The sequence below is a fragment of the Mauremys reevesii genome, linkage group 8 (genome assembly GCF_016161935.1).
Source record: "Mauremys reevesii isolate NIE-2019 linkage group 8, ASM1616193v1, whole genome shotgun sequence".
NCBI lineage: Eukaryota > Metazoa > Chordata > Testudines > Geoemydidae > Mauremys > Mauremys reevesii.
The window spans coordinates 59,672,140-59,692,270 of NC_052630.1; the positions used below are offsets into that span (position 1 = coordinate 59,672,140).

General features: G+C 41.9%; 1 protein-coding gene across 6 annotated transcripts in view; it reads right to left on the reverse strand.

Moving 5' to 3' along the window:
• BRINP3 (BMP/retinoic acid inducible neural specific 3) overlaps nucleotides 1–20,131 on the reverse strand; it is a 331,852-nt gene that overhangs the window by 84,987 nt on the left and 226,734 nt on the right. For all 6 annotated transcript variants that reach the window (XM_039486613.1, XM_039486610.1, XM_039486611.1 and 3 more), the window contains one exon: nucleotides 2,403–2,508. In XM_039486613.1, the coding sequence (XP_039342547.1) occupies nucleotides 2,403–2,508 (106 nt within the window). The remainder of the gene's footprint in view (nucleotides 1–2,402; nucleotides 2,509–20,131) is intronic.

Here is a 20,131-nt window from a genome sequence, read left to right on the forward strand (position 1 = left end):
CAAAATGATTACCATCAAACTGGTTTGTATGTCTCAGAAGGGATTTTCAAAATGTCTAAGTGAGTTAGGAGCACAAGTCCTGCTGAAGGTCAATGAGACTTGTAGGGTAAATTTTCAGAGGCACAAATCAGGGTTAGGCCCCAAACTCTCACTGAAAGTCAGTGGGGATTGGGGCTAAGTGCCCCTGCCCTTGAAAAAATCTCCCTGTGCTCCTATTTGGGGCTTTTGAAAATCCCACTCCTTGTTCTGAAAAAGTGAAAGTGCAATACACACTTTCACAGTTAAATACATCTTATTTGTTTTTTTAATATATGTAATTATCCAGAATTCTTGCAACCGGAAATTAAGATCTACTTTTATAATAACTGAGTATTATTTGCATGATGCCAATGAGTAGCATGATTATATGGTAATTACTGAATTCTAATTTAGTTATGGCTGTCAGTCATGCTAGTTACAATATTAAACAGCAACAATAAAATACAGCCAGCTACCCTATTAATATTAATCATTTGCCAAAGCTTTGGGGCCAGATTGTGATACTCTAAGTATCTAACTCCACAAGCGGTCTGACTGGAATCAATGGGAATACTTGCAGAGCAAATTGCTTTTCAGTGTGAAGAAGAGTATCATAATCTAGTCCATAGATTAACAGGTTATTTGTTATATATGCCTCTGCTACACAGGAGCTTGTTCAAGTTCACAGGAAAATCTTCCTTGTTTTTAATACATTAATAAATAATAATATTATATAATTTTGCAAGTTTAAAGCCATATCGCAATGGTTTGAGAACACTGATGCCATTGCTAAAACCAATTGTTACTTAGGCATGATTGTAAACATATCAACATACTTCTGAAAAGCCTTGAAGTTGTAAAGTGAAAAGAAAATCTCAGTAGGCAATCCCAAGCCTTTGTTCAACATGACTACATTAAATATAAAATAGTTTAAGCAGCAATAACATTATGATTTTTAAAGCTAATACAATGGCATGTATCAAATCTGTCTTTGATTCACGTAATAACCACTTTTCTACCTATTTTATTGACAAATGTGAGTGATCAAAGAGCATTCCAAAATGGCAAATTATTTCTGCAGATACAGTGGAAGAGGTGAGCCCCCATATAAATAACATAATCTATCCAATTGTTTTATGCCTTAAAAATATCATGTGATGTTTAATCTATGCTGTCCTTAATGTCCTCAAAAACAGCTAGCCAGACAGATGTAGGAGAAAAAAGAATGTGGACATATTCAACAGGGAGATAAAATAATCCTGATAGTCTATCTTGATAACTGAAGAACACTTTTTTATAGTATATTTTGCCAATTTATGGCCTCATACTGCAAACATTTAATACAAGTAGTAATTGAGCAGCTCAGTGGAAATTAGGGGTGCTACTTGCACATGTAGACATTGCATTAGCAGCAAGTGTTTGCAGGGCTGGAGCCTTAATTTGCAAAATGAGCCAAATCTTGATCCCTTTATACACCAAGTAATCCCACTCACGTGACTGGGCCTACTCAAATGAGTAAAGCAACTACAATTGGGTCTGTTAGCTGCAATAATACTGAACATCTATACACAGTACCCCTTGTGTAACTGATAAAAGCAATGATTAATGGCTAGATTCTGCCACCTTTGCTGATGTAGGGTTTTAGGCATGAGTAGATTTTTCAAAGCATTTAAGCATCTAAAGATCCATATAAGCACCTAATGGGATTTTCAAAAGTGATTATTCAGGATAGATGCCTCAGTTTCCTGGATTTTAATGGGAATTAGGCATATAACCTTTTGGGGGTATTTTTGCCATAGACTCTATGGCCCAGATTTTCAAAGATATTTAAGCACCTGAAGAAGCAGATAGGTACCTAACACCCATTGATTTTAATTGCAAGTAAGTGCCTAACAAGTTTATTTTCTTTTGAAAATCTCACTAGGCAACTAAATACTTCTGAAAATCTGGCTCCAGGTGCCCATCTGCATCTTTAGGCACCTATATACCTTTAAAACTGTGGCCTAAATTTACTTTTCAAATAGTCCCATCAATTTCAATTGGGACTACTCAATATGAGCCAGGATGTAATAATGGGCCTAAATGTCATTTCCTGTTCAGTGTACACTTTGGAAGTTTTGGCTGGGTAAAGAGTGCATACATGGTTGATTGCTAAATAAGGCTGTAAAATGTTAACAGACTTACATTATTTTCTGATCAGTACTGACATTGTTTCTAGTTCAAACACAACATGAGTTACTGACACTTCCTTCATTTTGTCCACAATGTGCTTATTGGACAAAAAATTAGGGAAACGACCTTTTTTGAGGGCAGCAAAGGTTAAAAAAGAGAAAAATATATATCCTCCTGTTCCATAAAAAAATAACAAAATTGCACCTACTTACCTTGTAACTGAATCTTATTTTCAGGACTCTGAACCAGAACAGAACTGACAGAATCTAGGTTGTCATAGTTACTGCAGCCAAGAGGACCAGTCCGGGTTTCTGTTACCTAATGGCAAGAGAATGGAAAACCATTTGCTACATTATACAAAACAAGCTAGGCGTTAAAAGTTTGTTTAATGAAACTCCCATCCAAATCAGCAGGTTGTATATTTTGTACGCTGACAATGCAACATTCTCTCATTTTATCAGCTAAAAGTATCACTACAAATATTTTACCGGTATTATTAAATTTTTTGGTGTCATTTCCATAGCAAAGGATTCCTTAAAATAAGCTTTATCAGCCCAAGAACTTAAGAGATGTTACATTTCTTCATGGCTGAGTGTTAATGTGAGTTTACTATAAGTTAGACTATAGCTTGCACCAAAGTTAATTCTCATACCAGTGCATAAAGCAGTAGGAAACTCTGCACTAGAGATGTGAGGATTGATTCTGATCTTACTCATTCCACTCTTACACAAGACTAATTCCACTGACTTCAGTGGATAGGCTCCTGATTTATTTCAGTGTAACTTAGCAGAAAATAAGGTTTTTGAACTCTAGTGTTACCTTTTATGAAGTGTTCTTACAAAAGCTCCTGAACTTGTTGGATACCTTTCAATTAGGAGATGATCTAAAATAAGGCCGGTCTCCTATAGAAATTCAAGCTGTTTGTAATCAGAGGCACCAGTGATGTCTAACTACAGAGTCAAATCACAGCTGAACTGATCAAAACACAATAATTCCAGATGGGGCTGTATGATGGGGGGTGAGGCTGAGGCACTGGAAGGAAAGAGATGGGACTGGGGACATGAAGTTTATTTAATTAATGGCTGTGAAAAGAATCTCAGACAAAGTGAGTAATTCTGCATACTTTATGCAGTCACATGAAGATATTTTTTAAGCTTTGTAAAACTATGTTAAGGGCTAGATCGTGACTTCAGGCACAGCTCTGTGTAAAGGATGGTACCTAATTTAGATACCCAGCACCAGCCCTTTGAGGCAAGGAGTCACATTTGCCCCATTTCCTCCTTGCACACAGGAGCTGGTAACTTACCACTAGTTTTTACCTGAGCTTTTTCAGGGGCAGCACAATGATTCCTGCCCCTCCCTATGGCATAGACTGTAAACTGACAATCGAGCCTTGAATCCATAACTGAGGATAGGAATCTTGTGAGAAAACTGTTCTTGTGATGTTTCCAGTATGGCTGAGACTGTTCCCCTGGGTATTTCTACTTTCAATTCCATCTGACATCTTGATGCACAAGAACTGTTAGCTTGTTCAGTAAGTTGAACTCTCCTTCTAACCGAAAGTAAGTTGAAGTGCAATTTCCATTTGAACCAAAAGTTCAGGTTGTTTTGTTTCCAAATTATTTTCAATCCCTACTACTTTTTCTTTAGACATTAGTGCAGTTAGTAGAGTTAATTCCAGCAATTAGGACTTTGCTTTTCTTAATTAATGACAGGCATGGAAAGACAAAAATAAAACAGTATAATTCAGGTTTGTTTGTTTGTTTACAATGGTGATTGTTTTATTTAAGTTGGATCCCTAACCTATGAGTAGAAAGTCAACACACAACAAAAAATAAACTGATTCTTATGGAGCCTAATTCATTACTGAGGCCCCTTTACACCAATTCTGCCAGTGTAAACCTGTCAGTCCCAGCTTCTGGGGATTCCATTGCTGTTAGAGGTTCAGTAGGTGTAGTTGTCGCTATGCCACCCCACTGCAAGAGCTCCCTGGCAAGCAGGTGTGCTGGTGTTATGGCCATGGCTATCATGCTGCTGTACTACAGTTATTCTATGATGCTGAACTAGGCCAGAGGGGCTGCTGGCAATTTGGGCAGCATCTCAAACTTCTCTAGTCTGCACAGGGAGGCCAAAGAAGCAACCAACACCTTTGAGACAGAGAAGGTGAAAAGGTTGTTGTCATGAACAGTTAGTAAAGGGTTAAAGCATAGTACCTGGTGGGCACCTGACCTGAGGACCAATCAGGGAAGAGATTTTGAAACTCCTAGGAGGGAACTTTTTCTCTCTGTTTGGGGGGGTCTTTGTCTTTGGCCGTTTGGAGTTCAAGAGACCAGACGAGTTAAGCAAGTCCCTACAAGTTCCACCTTTCTGAACTAATTTCTTCTAGTCAAGATAGTGAGTATTAGAAAGATACTTGTGTCCTTATCTAATAATCCTATGTTTGCAACTCTGTGTGTTTGTTATTGATTATTCTTAATTCTGCTTGTACTGGTTGTACTGAGAAAGAGAGAGGATTCTCTCCAGAACTTAGCAAGGTTATACCCTATGAGTGCCCAGCTTGGATTCATAGAGATTCTGTATTTTCTTTTTGTTCTCTTAATAAATTCTTTTCTTTTCTTTGGACTTGGTTAATCCCTTCAAATTCAGGAGGGGAAGTGGGCTGCTTCCCTGTGTGTAGAGATTCAAGGCGTTTGAATCCAGGCTTCTCTGTCTCCGGAGCAGGCTGGAGAGAGGGAAGAGGGGGGAGGGGGAAGGTTCCTCCTCTGTGAATTGATCTGTGTGAATTGACCGGGTGGTGGCAGCAGACCTACCCTAGGATTTTGGGGTGGGGAAGACATGCTGGTCCTCACTTTGAAACCGCCCAGTTTCAAGTGAGGGTTCAGACCAGGACATGGTGGCAGCGGAGTTTCGAACCCATTGTTACAAGGAGTTTTCTCAGCTGGGCTACGCTGAAGGGAGCTATTCTCTTTTTCTTTCTTGTTGCTTGGACAGGCAGCTTGAGGAAAAGGCAGTTTTGTAGCAGTTTCAGGGTTAGAAGATTTTCAGTTTCTTCCAGGGCTTTCTGTTACAAAGCCCCCTGGAGCGGGTGTTTCTGTCCATTGTGAGACGAGATACCACTCAGGATTCCTGAGGTGGGACATTCCCATCCAGCAGGAAAAACAGGTTTGTGGGGGAGATAACCCTCCAGCCAGGTTTTGTGTCTTTTGAAAGGATCAGGAGACAGGAGAACAGAGGAAATAGACCAGATTTTTCTCAGGGGTATTGTTAGCAGCAGCCTTTCAGCTGGGCTGCTGAGTACAGCAACTCAGAGCAGAGGGAGACAGAGAAATTTTTTTTTTACTCTTCCCCTATTTCCCAGTACAAAACAGTAACATTACACAAACCACAATTTGCTATACAAAGGATTGTTTTCTCTTTGTGTAGTCAGTGATAGGCAGGGTTAGAAACGGTAACCCAAGCAACTGAAGCAAGCAAAACAGCACATACCCTGACTGCAGAGGGGTGTGGCCAGCACCAGAAGGCACACAATCATGAGTACTGGTGAAACAATTAGCAAACTCGACCTGGCCAGGCTGCAGGCTGAAGAAAAACAAAAAGAACATCAAAGACAGATGGAACTAATTATTGCAGAAAGGGCCAGGGAAGAAGCTAACCACAAGAGGGAGCTGGAGAAACAAGAGGCTGAGCACAAGAGAGACATGGAGAAAATACAAGCCAAAGAGGCTGAGCACAAGAGAGACATGGAGAAAATACAAGCCAAAGAGGCTGATCACAAGAGAGAAATGGAGATAATACAAGCCAAAGAGGCTGAGCACAAAAGACAACTGGAATTGAAAGACAAAGAACTGGAATTAGAAAGGCTTAAGCAGAATCACCCAACCAATCCACTCCTCTTCAACCTACTGATCAACCTGCTCGAGAAAATTTCCCGCCTACAGGGCAGGTGAAGATGTTGAGGCCTTCTTAGAAAACTTTGAGAGGGCCTGTATTGGATACCATCTTCCTGAAGATCAATACATGCTGGAGCTGAGGTCACAGCTCAGCGGACAATTATCCCTGGTGGCAGCTGAAATGCCTAGAGACAAGATGGACGACTTTCCACTGTTCCTAACCAAGGCCAGACTCAGAATGGGCATCACCCTGATCACTTCAGAGTCCAGAAATGGAAACCAGAGATGTCATTTCCAGAGCACGCCTTACCTGGAAAAAACGCTATTTCTCCTGGATATCAGGATCCATGGTTAAGGAGCTAGACGACCTACACCTCCTGATATTGATGGAACAGTTCCTAGATGGTGTTCCTGAGAACATTAGACGCTACATCCAAGATGGTAAACCAAAACTCTCACTGAGGCAGGAGAGATTGGAGCCAGATGGATGGCATCGCTACTGCCAAAGGGAGCGAATCACACAAGGTACCCACCGAGACTAAACCTTACCATCGAGGGCCAATCAAGCCCACACCTACAACCCAAGCACAGTCACACCCTACCTCTTCTTCTACCTCACCAGTTTCCAGTAAACCAACACAACCCGTGACCCGTCAAGTGGGCGATGTTTTGGATGCAATGAACTGGGGCACATCAAAGCCAAATGCCCAAAGAACCTGAACCGGGTCCAACTCCTTGCACCTGCACACTAAGGAACCCGAATTAGATATCTCTCAAATACCCGTCTGCTTTAGGGAAACTTTGAGAGTGGACGGAAAGGAAGTTATCGCATGGAGAGACAGTGCAGCACATGTGTCAGCTATCCACCAACCTTCGTGGACCCCAAATTCATCAACCAGAAAACCAAAGTGACAGTCCGCCCTTCATGTCAAAACCTGTAACATTGCCTACAGTGCGTTTACCTGTCCAGTACAAGGGCTGGTCAGGACGTGGACTTTGCTGTCTATGACAATTATTCTGTCCCCATGATCCTGGGCAACCACTTGGCCCATCACGTTGAGCCGCCAGAAACAGAGGGGTGGTACACGCAGCCAAGCCAGACGAGCTGCTGCACCCATCCCTGTTCCTGAGCCATCCACCAGGACCCCGTCTGTGTTACCAGAGACCCAGACAGAGGTGGTGGAACCGGATCCCAGGCCAACACCGACAACAGCCATAGTACATCCAGTCCCAGAACCGGAACTGGAAGAGCACCCAGCGCCAGCACCGGCGCCAGCTAGTACAACTCCACCGCCAGAGGGCGACAACGAGCCTGAACTGGAAAACACACAACCCTACCCAAGAGGCTCAGCCGAGCCTGAAATGACACCTTGTGCACCAGCGGAGAGTGGTTCACAGTCAACGGAAACAACCTCATCACCTACATCGCTCCCAGAGGAACTGGTGTCTCCCGCCTCAAGGGAACAGTTCCAAGCAGAGCAGGAAGCCGATGACAGCCTCAAGAAAGCATGGGCGTGGCACGCAGCAACCCACCGCCTCTCAGCTCTACGAGCAAGGACTGTTATACAAGGAATTTCTTTCTGGTGGACACCAGGAGGGCTGGCATCCTCAAAAGCCCATGATCACCCTAGTGGCCATTCTGGGGTGAGCGAAGCAAAGACAGGTTGGGAAGGTCCTTTGACTGGGAGGATGGGCATCTTGTAAGGTATGCCAAACGGTAGGAAAACCCCAAGACCAGGTCAAGGCCCTCTCCAACCACTTCCCATAATGGAGGTCCCATTTCAGCGAGTAGCTGTGGATATTATGGGTCCTTTCCCAAAGAAGACCCCAGAGGAAAGCAGTACATACTGACTTTTGTGGACTTTGCTACCAGATGGCCGGAAGCAGCAGCTCTAGGCAACACCAGGGCTAACACTGTGTGCCAGGCCTTAACTGACATTTTTACCAGGGTGGGTTGGCCCTCTGAAATTCTTACAGATTCGGGAACAAATTTCCTATCAGGGACCATGAAAGACCTGTGGGAAACTCATGGGGTGCATCACTTGGTTGCCACCCATCACCAAACTAATGGCCTAGTGGAAAGGTTCAATGGAACTCATGAACATTCCAATAATTGGGATCTAGTGTTACAGCAGTTGCTGTTTGCCTACAGGGCTGTTCCACATCCCAGTTTAGGTTTCTCACCATTCGAGCTGGTGTATGGCCATGAGGTTACAGCTGGTGAAACAGCAATGGGAGGTTTACGCCTCCTCCAGGAACTAACATCCTGGACTTTGTAAGCAACCTTCAAAACACCCTCAGAGACTCTTGGGCCCTTGCTCGAGAGTTCTTAAGCAAAAGGTCTGGTATGATAGACACACTAGAGAGCATTCCTTCAAGGTTGGAGACCAGGTCATGGTCTTGAAACAGGCCCATAAGATGGAAGCATCCTGGGAAGGACCATACGTGGTCCAGGAGCGCCTGGGAGCTGTTAACTACCATAGCATTCCCGGATTCCTCTTTAAAGCCTAAAGTGTTTCATGTTAACTCTCTAAAGCCCTTTATCCCAGAGAATTACAGGTCTGTCACTTTACAGTTCAGGAAGGAGATGACACCGAGTGGCCTGCAGGTGTCTAGAAATGGTGGTGTGGAAGAGGTGACCCTCTCCACAACCCTGCAATGTCAACAGCGGCAACAGATCAAGGAGCTGTACGACACCTTGTTCTCAGCCAACCCAGGACGGACTGAGCAAACCTGCCACTCCATTGACACAGGTAATGCTCACCCAATTAGAACACACCCTACAGGGTGTCACCTCATGCCAAAGTTGCTATTAAACAGGAGATTGACAACATGTTGGAGATGGGTATCATCCGCCCTTCTACCAGTGCATGGGCATCTCCAGTGGTTCTGGTTCCCAAGCCAGATGGCTAAATGCTGTAACTCGTCCAGACAACTATCCAATGCCATGCACTGATGAGCTATTGGAAAAATTGGGACGTGCCCAGTTCATCTCTACCATTGATTTAACCAAGGGATACTGGCAGGTACCACTGGATGAACCTGCCAAGGAAAAATCTGCCTTCATCACCCATGCAGGGGTGTATGAATTTAATGTGCTTCCATTCGGCCACCTTCCAAAGGCTGGTGGATGGTCTACTAGCGGGATTGGGAGACTGTGCAGTTGCATACCTCGATGATGTGGCCATTTTTTCTGATTCATGGCAACACCTAGAACATTTGAAAATGGTTTTGAGCGCATCAAGCAGGCAGGACTTACTGTTAAGGCCAGAAAGTGTCAAATAGGCCAAAACAGAGTGACTTACCTAGGGCACCAGGTGGGTCAAGGAACCATCAACCCCTACAGGCCAAGGTGGAGGCTATCCAACAGTGGCCTGTCCCAAGGTCAAAGAAGCAGGTCCAATCCTTCTTAGGTTTGGCGGATATTACAGGCGATTTGTACCACACTACAGCCAAATCGCTGCTCCACTAACTGATCTGACCAGAAAACCCAGCCAAATGCAGTTAAGTGGACTGATGAGTGTCAGGAAGCCTTTGTCGGACCCTGTATTAAGGGCCCCAGACTTTGACAAACCCTTCCTAGTTACCACTGATGCATCTGAACGTGGGTAGGAGCGGTACTAATGCAGGAAGGACCGGATCACAACTTCCATCCTGTCGTGTTTCTCAGCAAGAAACTGTCTGAGAGGGAAAGCCACTGGTCCATCAGTGAAAAGAATGTTACGCCATTGTGTATGCGCAGTTCCAGCTACAAACTGACCATGCTGCGCTAAAGTGGCTTCACACCAACAAGGGAAACAACAAGAAACTGGAGCTTAGCTCTCCAAGACTTTGACTTTGACATTCAACACATTTCAGGAGCTTCCAACAAAGTTGCTGATGCACTCTCTCGTGAAAGTTTCCCAGAATCAAGTGGTTAAACACTGTTCTTAATATGTTTTCATGCTTAGAAGTCGATGTAATAGTACATGTGTTTTATCACTCTGGTTGTTTTACAGTTCCAGGAAGAAATCGCCTCCAGAGGATCCCACTGTGACGATTTGGGCATGAATAGTTAGTAAAGGGTTAAAGCATAGTACCTGGTGGGCACCTGACCTGAGGACCAATCAGGAAGAGATTTTGAAACTCCTAGGAGGGAACTTTTTCTCTCTGTTTGGGGGTCTTTGTCTTTTGGAGTTCAAGAGACCAGACGAGTTAAGCAAGTCCCTACAAGTTCCACCTTTCTGAACTAATTTCTTCTAGTCAAGATAGTGAGTATTAGAAAGATACTTGTGTCCTTATCTAATAATCCTATGTTTGCAACTCTGTGTGTTTGTTATTGATTATTCTTAATTCTGCTTGTACTGGTTGTACTGAGAAAGAGGAGATTCTGTATTTTCTTTTGTTCTCTTAATAAATTCTTTTCTTTGTGGGCTGCTTCCTGTGTGTAGAGATTCAGCAGGCTGGAGAGAGGGAAGAGGGTCCTCTGTGAATTGATCTGTGTTCAGGATTTTGGGGTGGGGGGAAGACATGCTGGTCCTCACTTTGAAACCGCCCAGTTTCAAGTGAGGGTTCAGACCAGGACAGTTGTGAAAAGCTACCTTCTCTCCCTACCAAAGTCCTGCTCCAATCTCATATCAGGTGCAGTACTGAACTAGGCTCTGGAGTTTGATTGGCTTTCCATCTGAGAGCAGGCAGAAAGAGAAAGGAGAAGCTAGAACAAAAGTAATACAAAGCACTGTTCCTGCAATCTCCCCCAGCTATGTTACTTTAGGATCTCTTGGAGAAGGAGCCTAAGTTATGAGGTTGGGGAACTTGATTTCAAGATCCACACTTAAAATAAGCAAATGCATTAGATAAATCAGTTACATATTGTCAGTTCAGGTGAAGTCTTTTAAGCAGGAGAAATATTGTACTTTAAAAAGCTCTTGTAAAAATTAGGAGATTCTCTTTATCTTCCTATTGCTAACCTTAAAAACACCATGTAGTCCCCTACATTTACATGCTGCTTCACACACACATTGTTCTGTAGTAGCCTGTGAACCACCACCACCACCTGCAAAGTAGATATGGCTGTGGGTCATACCCCTCAGCTCTGAAAGGCATTGCACTTGATTATCCTTTGCCCTGAACCTGTGCAAAGTGAATATAAAAAAACACTGCTATTCTGATTTGTTAGCTGCTTATGCCCATTTTATACTCAGAGCAATGGAGACTCAGGCCCATTGGGTCTGGAGGCAGGTTCAATGTCTTTAGAAGCACTCCGGGAACGTATGCAGCATTGACCTTCTGCAGTTATGTCTGCACTGCAGCTGGCAGTGTGCCTCCCTGCATGGGTACAGAGACACATGCTACCCTGCTCAAGTTAGCATGCTAAAAATAGCATGGGTGTTGTAGGCTAGCCACCAGCGTACAAGACCACCTAACTCCTGGTTATGCTAGCTCAAATAGAGCTAGCGTGTGTCTGCTAGAAGAATGGAGACAGTGATTATTGTATTATTTATTCTATTTTTTTAAATATCATGGTTAATAATTTTAAAGACCCTTTTCCACATTGTGTTATTCTTAGACTGTTGGTTTTGAACCCATTTGTCTTTAAGGCAAGGTGACCCTACAATATAACTTTAAAAGTAGGATTTATGTGACCAAATGTATAATGCTTATTCATTCTCATTTACTGCTTGGCTCTCTTGAGGTATCAGACTAAGGAAGGTTAGTAATTAGCATCATTACAGACTCTCATTTTGTGCTTGCAGATTCATTTGTCATTCAGATGGATGATTCAAGGCAATTCAATATAGGTGGGCATTACCACTGACTTGATTATGGGAGCATCAGAAGTTGCTTTGCTGAGGTCTGGGTGGGAAGGGCAAAATAGTTATCCATAAATTACCTTCAACTTCAGGTACAACTTCAACCAAACTTAAAAAACAAAAACAAACCCGGTGTGTGTGTCCAAATAATTAGGGCTAGATTGTGATTTGGGTTACGTACCTGCAAATAAGTGCAAGGGGAGTACCGGTGAGCTGGCCCACCAGGAGTGTTTTAATGTGCTGCAAGTATAGGCCAGCAGCAATTAGTAGCACTCTCTTTCCTCTCTGGAACAAGGATGAAACAGGGAAGTGACTTGGACATGTGTCTCCATGTCACAGTATTTGCCAGGCTGCCTGAGTTGGTGCAGTGTATGCCCTACCCCTTGCTATGGGATGTGCCTAAAGTCACAGAACCAGACCTTCAGTTGCTGTAGCTTCATTGATGCCCGCGGAGTTATACCACTCTACCCTAGCTGAGGATCTGGCCCACAATCTACTCTTTCACTCAAAATTATATTGATTATATATATGTCATTTTGACTTTTGAAAAAGTAGAGCTTTCCTCTGATGAAACCCCTTCACCCTGCAATTCTTAGGTACCACATGCTACACATGGCATAGAACAATTTCTATTGTGAAACAAAAATGTAAGTCAGGCATTGTTGTGCATAAGGAAAAAAGGCCAATAATGAAGCTGCCTGAAATTCTACCTCTCTAGAGGTGCTTGTTAACAGTGATCAAATTGATGTAGTTATATAAATTCCTGGTACAAACATACATATCCTACTGAACAGAGGGTGTATCCTGAGAAAGAATTGGAATAGTAGGGAAATGAAATTATAATCATTTACAAAAGCCACTTCCACTGTTTACTGCTGTATTTCTCCAAGTGCAAGCGGTTCATTTTTTTGTATGTTATTTTAATGACAAAGATGACTACAAGCATAGCAAATGGTCCAAACTGAATCCATTGGAGTCTCCCACTGCCACCTAAACTGGCATGAGTGTTGCCATTTACTTCTATGACGCCAGCATGATTTCAGTGATTGCATCAAGGCTGGCGGAGGAGGGGAAAATTAATGTATGTAATTGTCTTTCAGATGTAGAATTGTGATTGTACACACTGCATAGGAACTGTTAAGTCTGAAGGTAAACAGTACAAGGTAGCTATAAACAGTAGAGGATAATACATACAGTGTAATGCAAAACACACACTACAGTGGCAAGACTAATTTATAAGTGGTGGAAGATGAAAGAAAAGCATCTTGGTTTCACTCCTGTTCTATAAACACCATACCTATTGTCCACAAAGAACACGAGCTCACATAATAAAAATATTACAGAACAAAGCTGGTTATTAACCCCAAACCCCAAGAAACAAGAACTAAAGTTGCATAAACCAGTCTGATGTGAGGCAGGCAGGTTATTCTCAAGTGCCTTGTTTCCAAGGATTATCACGGCACAGGTTTCCCTGGGCAGCAGGGTTTTCAATTCCCAGAAATAAACTATAACATTTAGTATTAATGAGACAACTGCCTACCATTTTCAGTCAGTTAAGACTCAGAACCATGGTGATAATGACCCAATTGTAAGTGCACTGAGAACATACCTCCTAGCTCTGCAGCAGGACTGAATTCTGTGATATCAGTAGGTAGTATTTCCCTAGGAAACTGTGTATTTTTTGTCAGTGATAATTAAGCCTATAACAAGGCTTTCCTACCAAAAGGGAAAAAATGTATGCAGAGATTACTGATTCTTTTTAAAATTCATGCTGCTAATATTCCTAACTACTTGCCCATGGCAAGTCCCTATCTCATCTTGTGTGAAGAGTCTTTAAAAAGGTATATGGCTTCCAAGAAGGTAACTAAGCCAGCCCTGAGGAGAATGAGACAGTACCATTTATCTATGAACAAGCAGCTAAGTGCACATCCAACTTGGTGTTCACCAATACTTTTTAACATGTTAAATTTTAAAGGAGTGGTCCTGGTAACAAACTCAGCACTAGTTGCGGCAAAACAGAGTTATGCTTTGATTAGAGAATAAAACTGGGAATAAGTGCTCCAAGATTTTATAACACTTAGTCATTTGGTGCCTCAGTTTACTTGTTTAAAATACTTCTTTTTTATGGTGGTGTGATGCTTAATTAATGTTTAGACAGGGCCAGATTCTGCCACTGCCCCTCATACTTAGTAGTACTTTACTCCATACGTCATTCGATGGGACTAATAACATAGTAAAGTGCTACTCTATATGAGTGAGAGTGGAAGTGTGTGGCCCATAGTGATTTGAGTTCCTCTGATATATGTACAAAGCATTGTTTACTAAAGGGCAAAATTCAGCCAAGGTGCAAAATGCCTCCCCACCCCTTAAGCTCTGCATAGGGGCTGCACTGGGAGTCTGCTGACGGAGTGACCATACGTGGGTGCTGTGCATATCCAGTATGTCACAGAAAGGGTTATAGCTGGGTGGGAAAGGTTTGGTGCAGCTTCATAGAGGTGCTGCAAATTCATGTTTGCGTGAGGGCCTCAGTAACCCGTACAGCCATTGGAAAGGGGCTGCAGTGGCTACTTCAGCCAATATCAGCTGATGAGAGGGAAGGGAGGTCTTCACACCAGCTCCACTCCCTAGCCATGGTTTGAGAGGGTGGACCTCGCCTTCCAACAACTCCACACTCCAGCCACATTGCAGAAAGTGCAGATGCAACTCCTGGCAAAATCTATTACACCCTAAAAAGGAGAATCAAATGAATAGGAACCATATGTATATAAAAGACTAGGGAACTCATCTTCCATGCTCTACAATATTTTAACAAGACAGCCTTGCCTTCAGGAGCTGCTTCTTCACACTCTTCACAATGTGAAAGGTACTCCTCTGCTGCCCTTTTTTGATGTCACAATGTATATTAAAAGAAACCTGAATCACACTAATGGCTGCATAACTCAAAAGAAAGCAAACCTCACTAACCTGTCAAACACTGACATTTGCCACACAACCAGTCATGTGGATGTATCAGGAGGGTGCATATATCAACCCACATCACCCAGAGAGTTAGAGGTCTTTTATGCAATATTTTAAAACATTATAGTAATGTATCTGTTATATTGCTTGTAAGAATATAACATCTTCTGTGTCTTTTCTAGCAGTAACGTGAATGACATCATAGGAATTATTGTCTGAGGAGACCACTAGCTCAGCAGAGCCAGAATCCTTCTCATTATGATATCACAGATTCTACTGTTATAAGACATAACAAACAGGATTGTGAGTCTTTCTTCTCTTCATGAAATCAATTGCAAAACTGCCATTAACTTAAATAGAAGTAGGATGAGGCCTTTTAAAAAGCTATTTCTCTTTTTGACACAGACTTTATTTGAACACATCAATAGAGCTTCCCAAGAAGATTTGTTTGATGTTTCCCTCCCTTCTCTACTCTTAACTATATAAATTAAAAAAAAATAGCTAAGAGTATATATTAGTAACTTAGCAGCAAAAACTATTATAAGGATGCTGTGGTTATCCCAAAACCAAGCATTACAAATCCAGAAAATTCGGAGTTAAGATTACTCTATAAGAGAACCAAATATTTTAAGATATGGAAATAAATTCAAGCCACCTTACTCTGCCCTCTGCAAGAGCCGTACAGTTATGATTAAAAACAGTTAATGTTTAGCTTAAACCATTTTTTAAAGACACGTTGAGTTTTTGTTTTTAATGTTCAGGCCTCATGGTGTCACTACAGGCAATGAGAGGTTCCTGAGTCTCTATGGGTTCAGCTACATTGATCCAGTCTATGGCTGAAGCAACCTACCTGAGACCACAGAGACTAGAGGTGACATTTTGGCCCCACTGAAGTCAGTGGAAGTTCTGTCATTGGCCTTAGTGGAATCAGGATTTCATCCTAGGCATGTGTGTATGAAGAGCATCTCAAACCCATTCCCTGTCAGATCACCTCAGGAGGGTATATGGGGTAGAACACTTTACCCCTTGTGTCTGCAGGAGCAGGGAGATGCTCAGTACAGGAGTTGAGGCTGTTGGGAGAGGAGGAGCAGCAGGAGCAGCAGGGCACTGCTGACATGCCAACAAGAGCAGAGCAGGGCCTGGAGACAGCACCATGATCTTAGCTTTCCTTTTTCGGAGGGGGCAGGAAAAGTGTCAATTAAAAAAAAAATCATGAGCAGATCCAATAATTATGATTTAAACAGGAGATGAAAAAAGGGGTAAAGACAAACACACACAGCCCCTTACTTCACATGTTATTTTAATTCTATTATTTTCCCATACCTTTCTACAGCAGAAGCAGTTTTAAAAAAGAGAAACTCCTATACAGGAATTCTTAGGCAACACATCTGATGAAGGAAACATACTTCAGTCGAACAAAGAGAGCATCCTCTTTGAAAATCATATGTTTAAACACTTCTCTATGTAGGTCTGTATATGGCTCTCATCACCATATCCTACTTGAAGACCTGTACATCCAACCTGTGTCCAAATCTTCCTGCTTCTTCCTCTATAATATCTCTACAATCCTGTTTTTTTGCACAGCCCACATCACTAAAACTACTAGCTATGCCCTCACTATCTCTCAACTTGATTACTGCAGCCTCCCCCTCTCTGGTCTTCCTGACACACATCTTGCTCCCCTTACTTCCATTCAGAATATCTCTGGTAAAATCATCTTCCTGTGTCACCTCCCCATTTGCATCCTTCCATTAACTCCCTCTCTGCCATTCCGTCAAATTCAAGTTTCTCTTCCTCACTTTTAACGCCCATCATAATTCAATTTCTGCCTACTTATCCACTCAGATCTGACTGTGAAACCCCTTATCCTTTTGTGCTCTACTATGATACCAGTCTCCATTGCCCATTTTGATAGTGCAAGAAGCATTTCAGAGTTTATCATCAGGCCCAAGAGAATGTGGATCCAATTTCAGAATTTTTTTCAGCTGAGCCATAATGTAACAGCTGACTCTTTTGAATCTCCTCAGATGTTTAACCAAGATGTTGGACTAAATTAATTTTAGACAACACTCAACCTTTACCCTTAAAAGTTCTCCGTCCATCAATGTTCTTCCTATATGTATCAATGTCCAGTGACATCTCACCTATATTGCTGAATAAGTCATGATGTAATTCTTTAGAACTCCGTTAACATTGTGTAGTTTCATCTGTAGTAAAACCAAATCTTTAGCCTGTAGTATCCATTATTCATAAACTTTTAGTAAGACACTATGAAAGAATACATCAGATTGGAAACTGATTCTTAATAATGTTGCAAATAATGTCACGTTTATTGTACAGCCACAGATTATTGTTGCTATTATTCCAAAAATAATAATTAGGTTTTGAAAACCTGTAATACATGCATATCTTCTTTGTCCAAAGTTTGAAGGGGGATCATATTAACATTTTATGCTCCCTTGCTCACCAAAAATCTGTACTCTGATATTTGTCTCAGAAAAATGCACTAATTTGTTGTCAAATGTTATTTCTCAGGAAAAATATCCATCAATACTTGCCTCCAATAACATCAGGTAATCTTACCAAGGCTGACTATTAGCATTAGCAAAAGAATTATCAACGTTCAGTGAAACTCAAGGGTCTCACCAGTTAATCTTAAAGAATGTTGCTTAATGTAAACATATGCTTAATGCAGACTCTGTTTCAAAATCTGTACAATTACGGTAACATTTTCAAAAGTGCCTGAGTGACTTAGGATGCATTAAGTCCCATTTCAAAATAATGCCATAATTTAGGACAATCCTAAATCTCATTGGGAGACTAGGACTGCCAGGTGCCTAGGTTCCTTCTGAAAATGGCTCCTAAGTCACTTAAGTGCTTTTTTGAAAATTTTACCCTTTATCTCAGGTCAGATCCTCTCAGCCAGTATAAACTGATGCATCTTCATTAACTTTTGTTGATTTTCAAAGGATCAGACCAATAATGTTCAAATTAATCCATCAGATATTATACTTTATGTTTAGCTGTTAGGACAAGGACTGTGTGATTGTGAACCCTTTGGGGCTCATTTTACGATGGTTGGAAATGAACAAAAGCTTCAGGTTTTGGAGGAACAAATGTATTATATTTTATCCTCCCACGGGAACAGCTCACAGTAAGCACCTTCCTCTCCCATCTGCACTTCTTCCCCAACAGGGACTTCAGTCCACATCCCTGCAGACAAGCTTCTGGCCCCAACTCTAGCTTGAGAAGCAATTGTGGGAGGAGCAAGTGTAACACCGACAGACCCCATCGTCGGTGGGTGGGATAAAACATGGGATCTCTGAAGCTTAGCGCATGAGCCTCTACTGCATGAGCTAAAAGCCAACTGGCTGTTAGCTAAGGCTCTAAAACAGACTCATTAATCTCCCTGTCTCTCTCTAAGTGGTCTCAGTGCCACTAGATGGGACAGATAACCACACCCAGGAGGCATGTGGGTTACACAAGGAACAGCTGGGGAAGAAGGCAGGGTGTTTGGATTCTCAGATGTGCAAGGATAAGGGAACTTCTAGAAGCATGATGTGAGGGTTGTGATTGCTCAGATCCTCTGCCATAAGGCTAAGTTTGAGTGGGATACAACTAAGCCACACAACTCCAGCAGCGCCTCTATAGTCTCAGCCAAATATTAATTGGATAATGTTTTTCACAGGGAATTCTCTGCTTTGTGATTAGTGAGATGATCAGTGTTATTTCAGATAAATAATGATAGAAAGGCCTACTTAAGAGAAGGCAAAGGAAGAAAAGGTACATAGGAAAAAGCAGTTGGTTGAAAAACAACTCAAGAAACAAAATGTGTAGAGACAGAAGGAGCTATGCCCATACCAGACTTACTAGCACATGCCAAACCAACTACACTGCCTTTGTGCCTCACCACTTTCCATTCATGTGTGCAAGTGGATCTTCAGAATAGCAGAGTTCATCTCTAGGGCCATGATTCTGTAATGAGCTGGTGGGTGGGTTCAAAAGCCATCCCATGTGAACCTCTGTAACATCAAGTCCTAATGGGGTACAACCATCATGTCACTTTATGTTAATGATTACCCCATCTTGAAGAGATATTAACAATGGTAGCTCATTGTTGTTAACTCTGTTTTGAGTGAGATGTATTATGTGCTTTCCCTGCAGCTGTAAGGTGCCTCTGAGCATACAGTGGCGTGTCTGAAATTCCCGTCTACCATCTTATATCATCAGCCATCACTGTATTTGAATAAACAGAAAACTTCAAAGTGACTGAGTTCTTGTCACTCTGGCCTAATGGTTGGAGTGTAATGTAATTTGCTTACATTAAGAAATCAGAATTTCACAAACCTTTTCCCTTTCTTTATCAAAGCCCTTATGTACCCATAAAAGGTGACCAATTGGGATGCTGGACTGATGCTGCTACTGAGCATAAGTATCATCCTGCTGACTCCTGCAACCAATCGTGGCACAGTCAATTGGACAGTTTCTATCAGGGTTAGCTGCACTTATTAGGTTGCCAGGGGACTAGTTTTGCTGCATGATAGATCTAAAATCACAATGATAGATCAGGCTGGCCCCTGATAGATCTAAAATCACAATGTGCCACTTAAAAAAGATCTAATCCTCCCAAGGACTCTTACAAATATTTGATCATTGGGACTTCATTTCAGTAATTTTATTCTTAAAAAAATAAAGAAGTCCAATATGATTTTGTCCTCCCCCAACACACATACACACTCACACTGTATTTAAATATCTGACGTGATGGTAAGAAGATGTTTAAATGGACAAGACAGATAAAGGATGGGAAGGAAAGAGAATCACAGAGAGGTAAAATAATTTGCCTACAGTCACATGGTAGGTCTGTGCCAGAACTGGAAATAGAATCCAAGTTTCTTGACTCTGCCCAGGTCATAAGACTATAAACATTTCTCCATTAGACTAACTAAGCTTCCTAAATTGGATTACCAGACTGAATAATTAAGTAGAGTACTTGTAACTTTGAGTACTTCTAAAGGCATTTAGGTACCACAGTGAAACTTAGAAAAATAATAGATTAGCTAGATAAAATAGAAAAGCAAAAGAAGACTTCAACAAACAAAAACAGTTGAGTTGAAAATCTTCAAACTCCATATATCTTCCACAGGGAAGTCTTTCGTGATGTATAAAATCCTTCATGGAAGGCAGATCCTAACCTACTAACAACTGAAGTAGCTTTGTGGAAATAAATCAATCTATGTTGATTTACCACAGGTGAGTTCACTAGCCCATGAGTCCACAGTCCTAACACCATCTTATAAG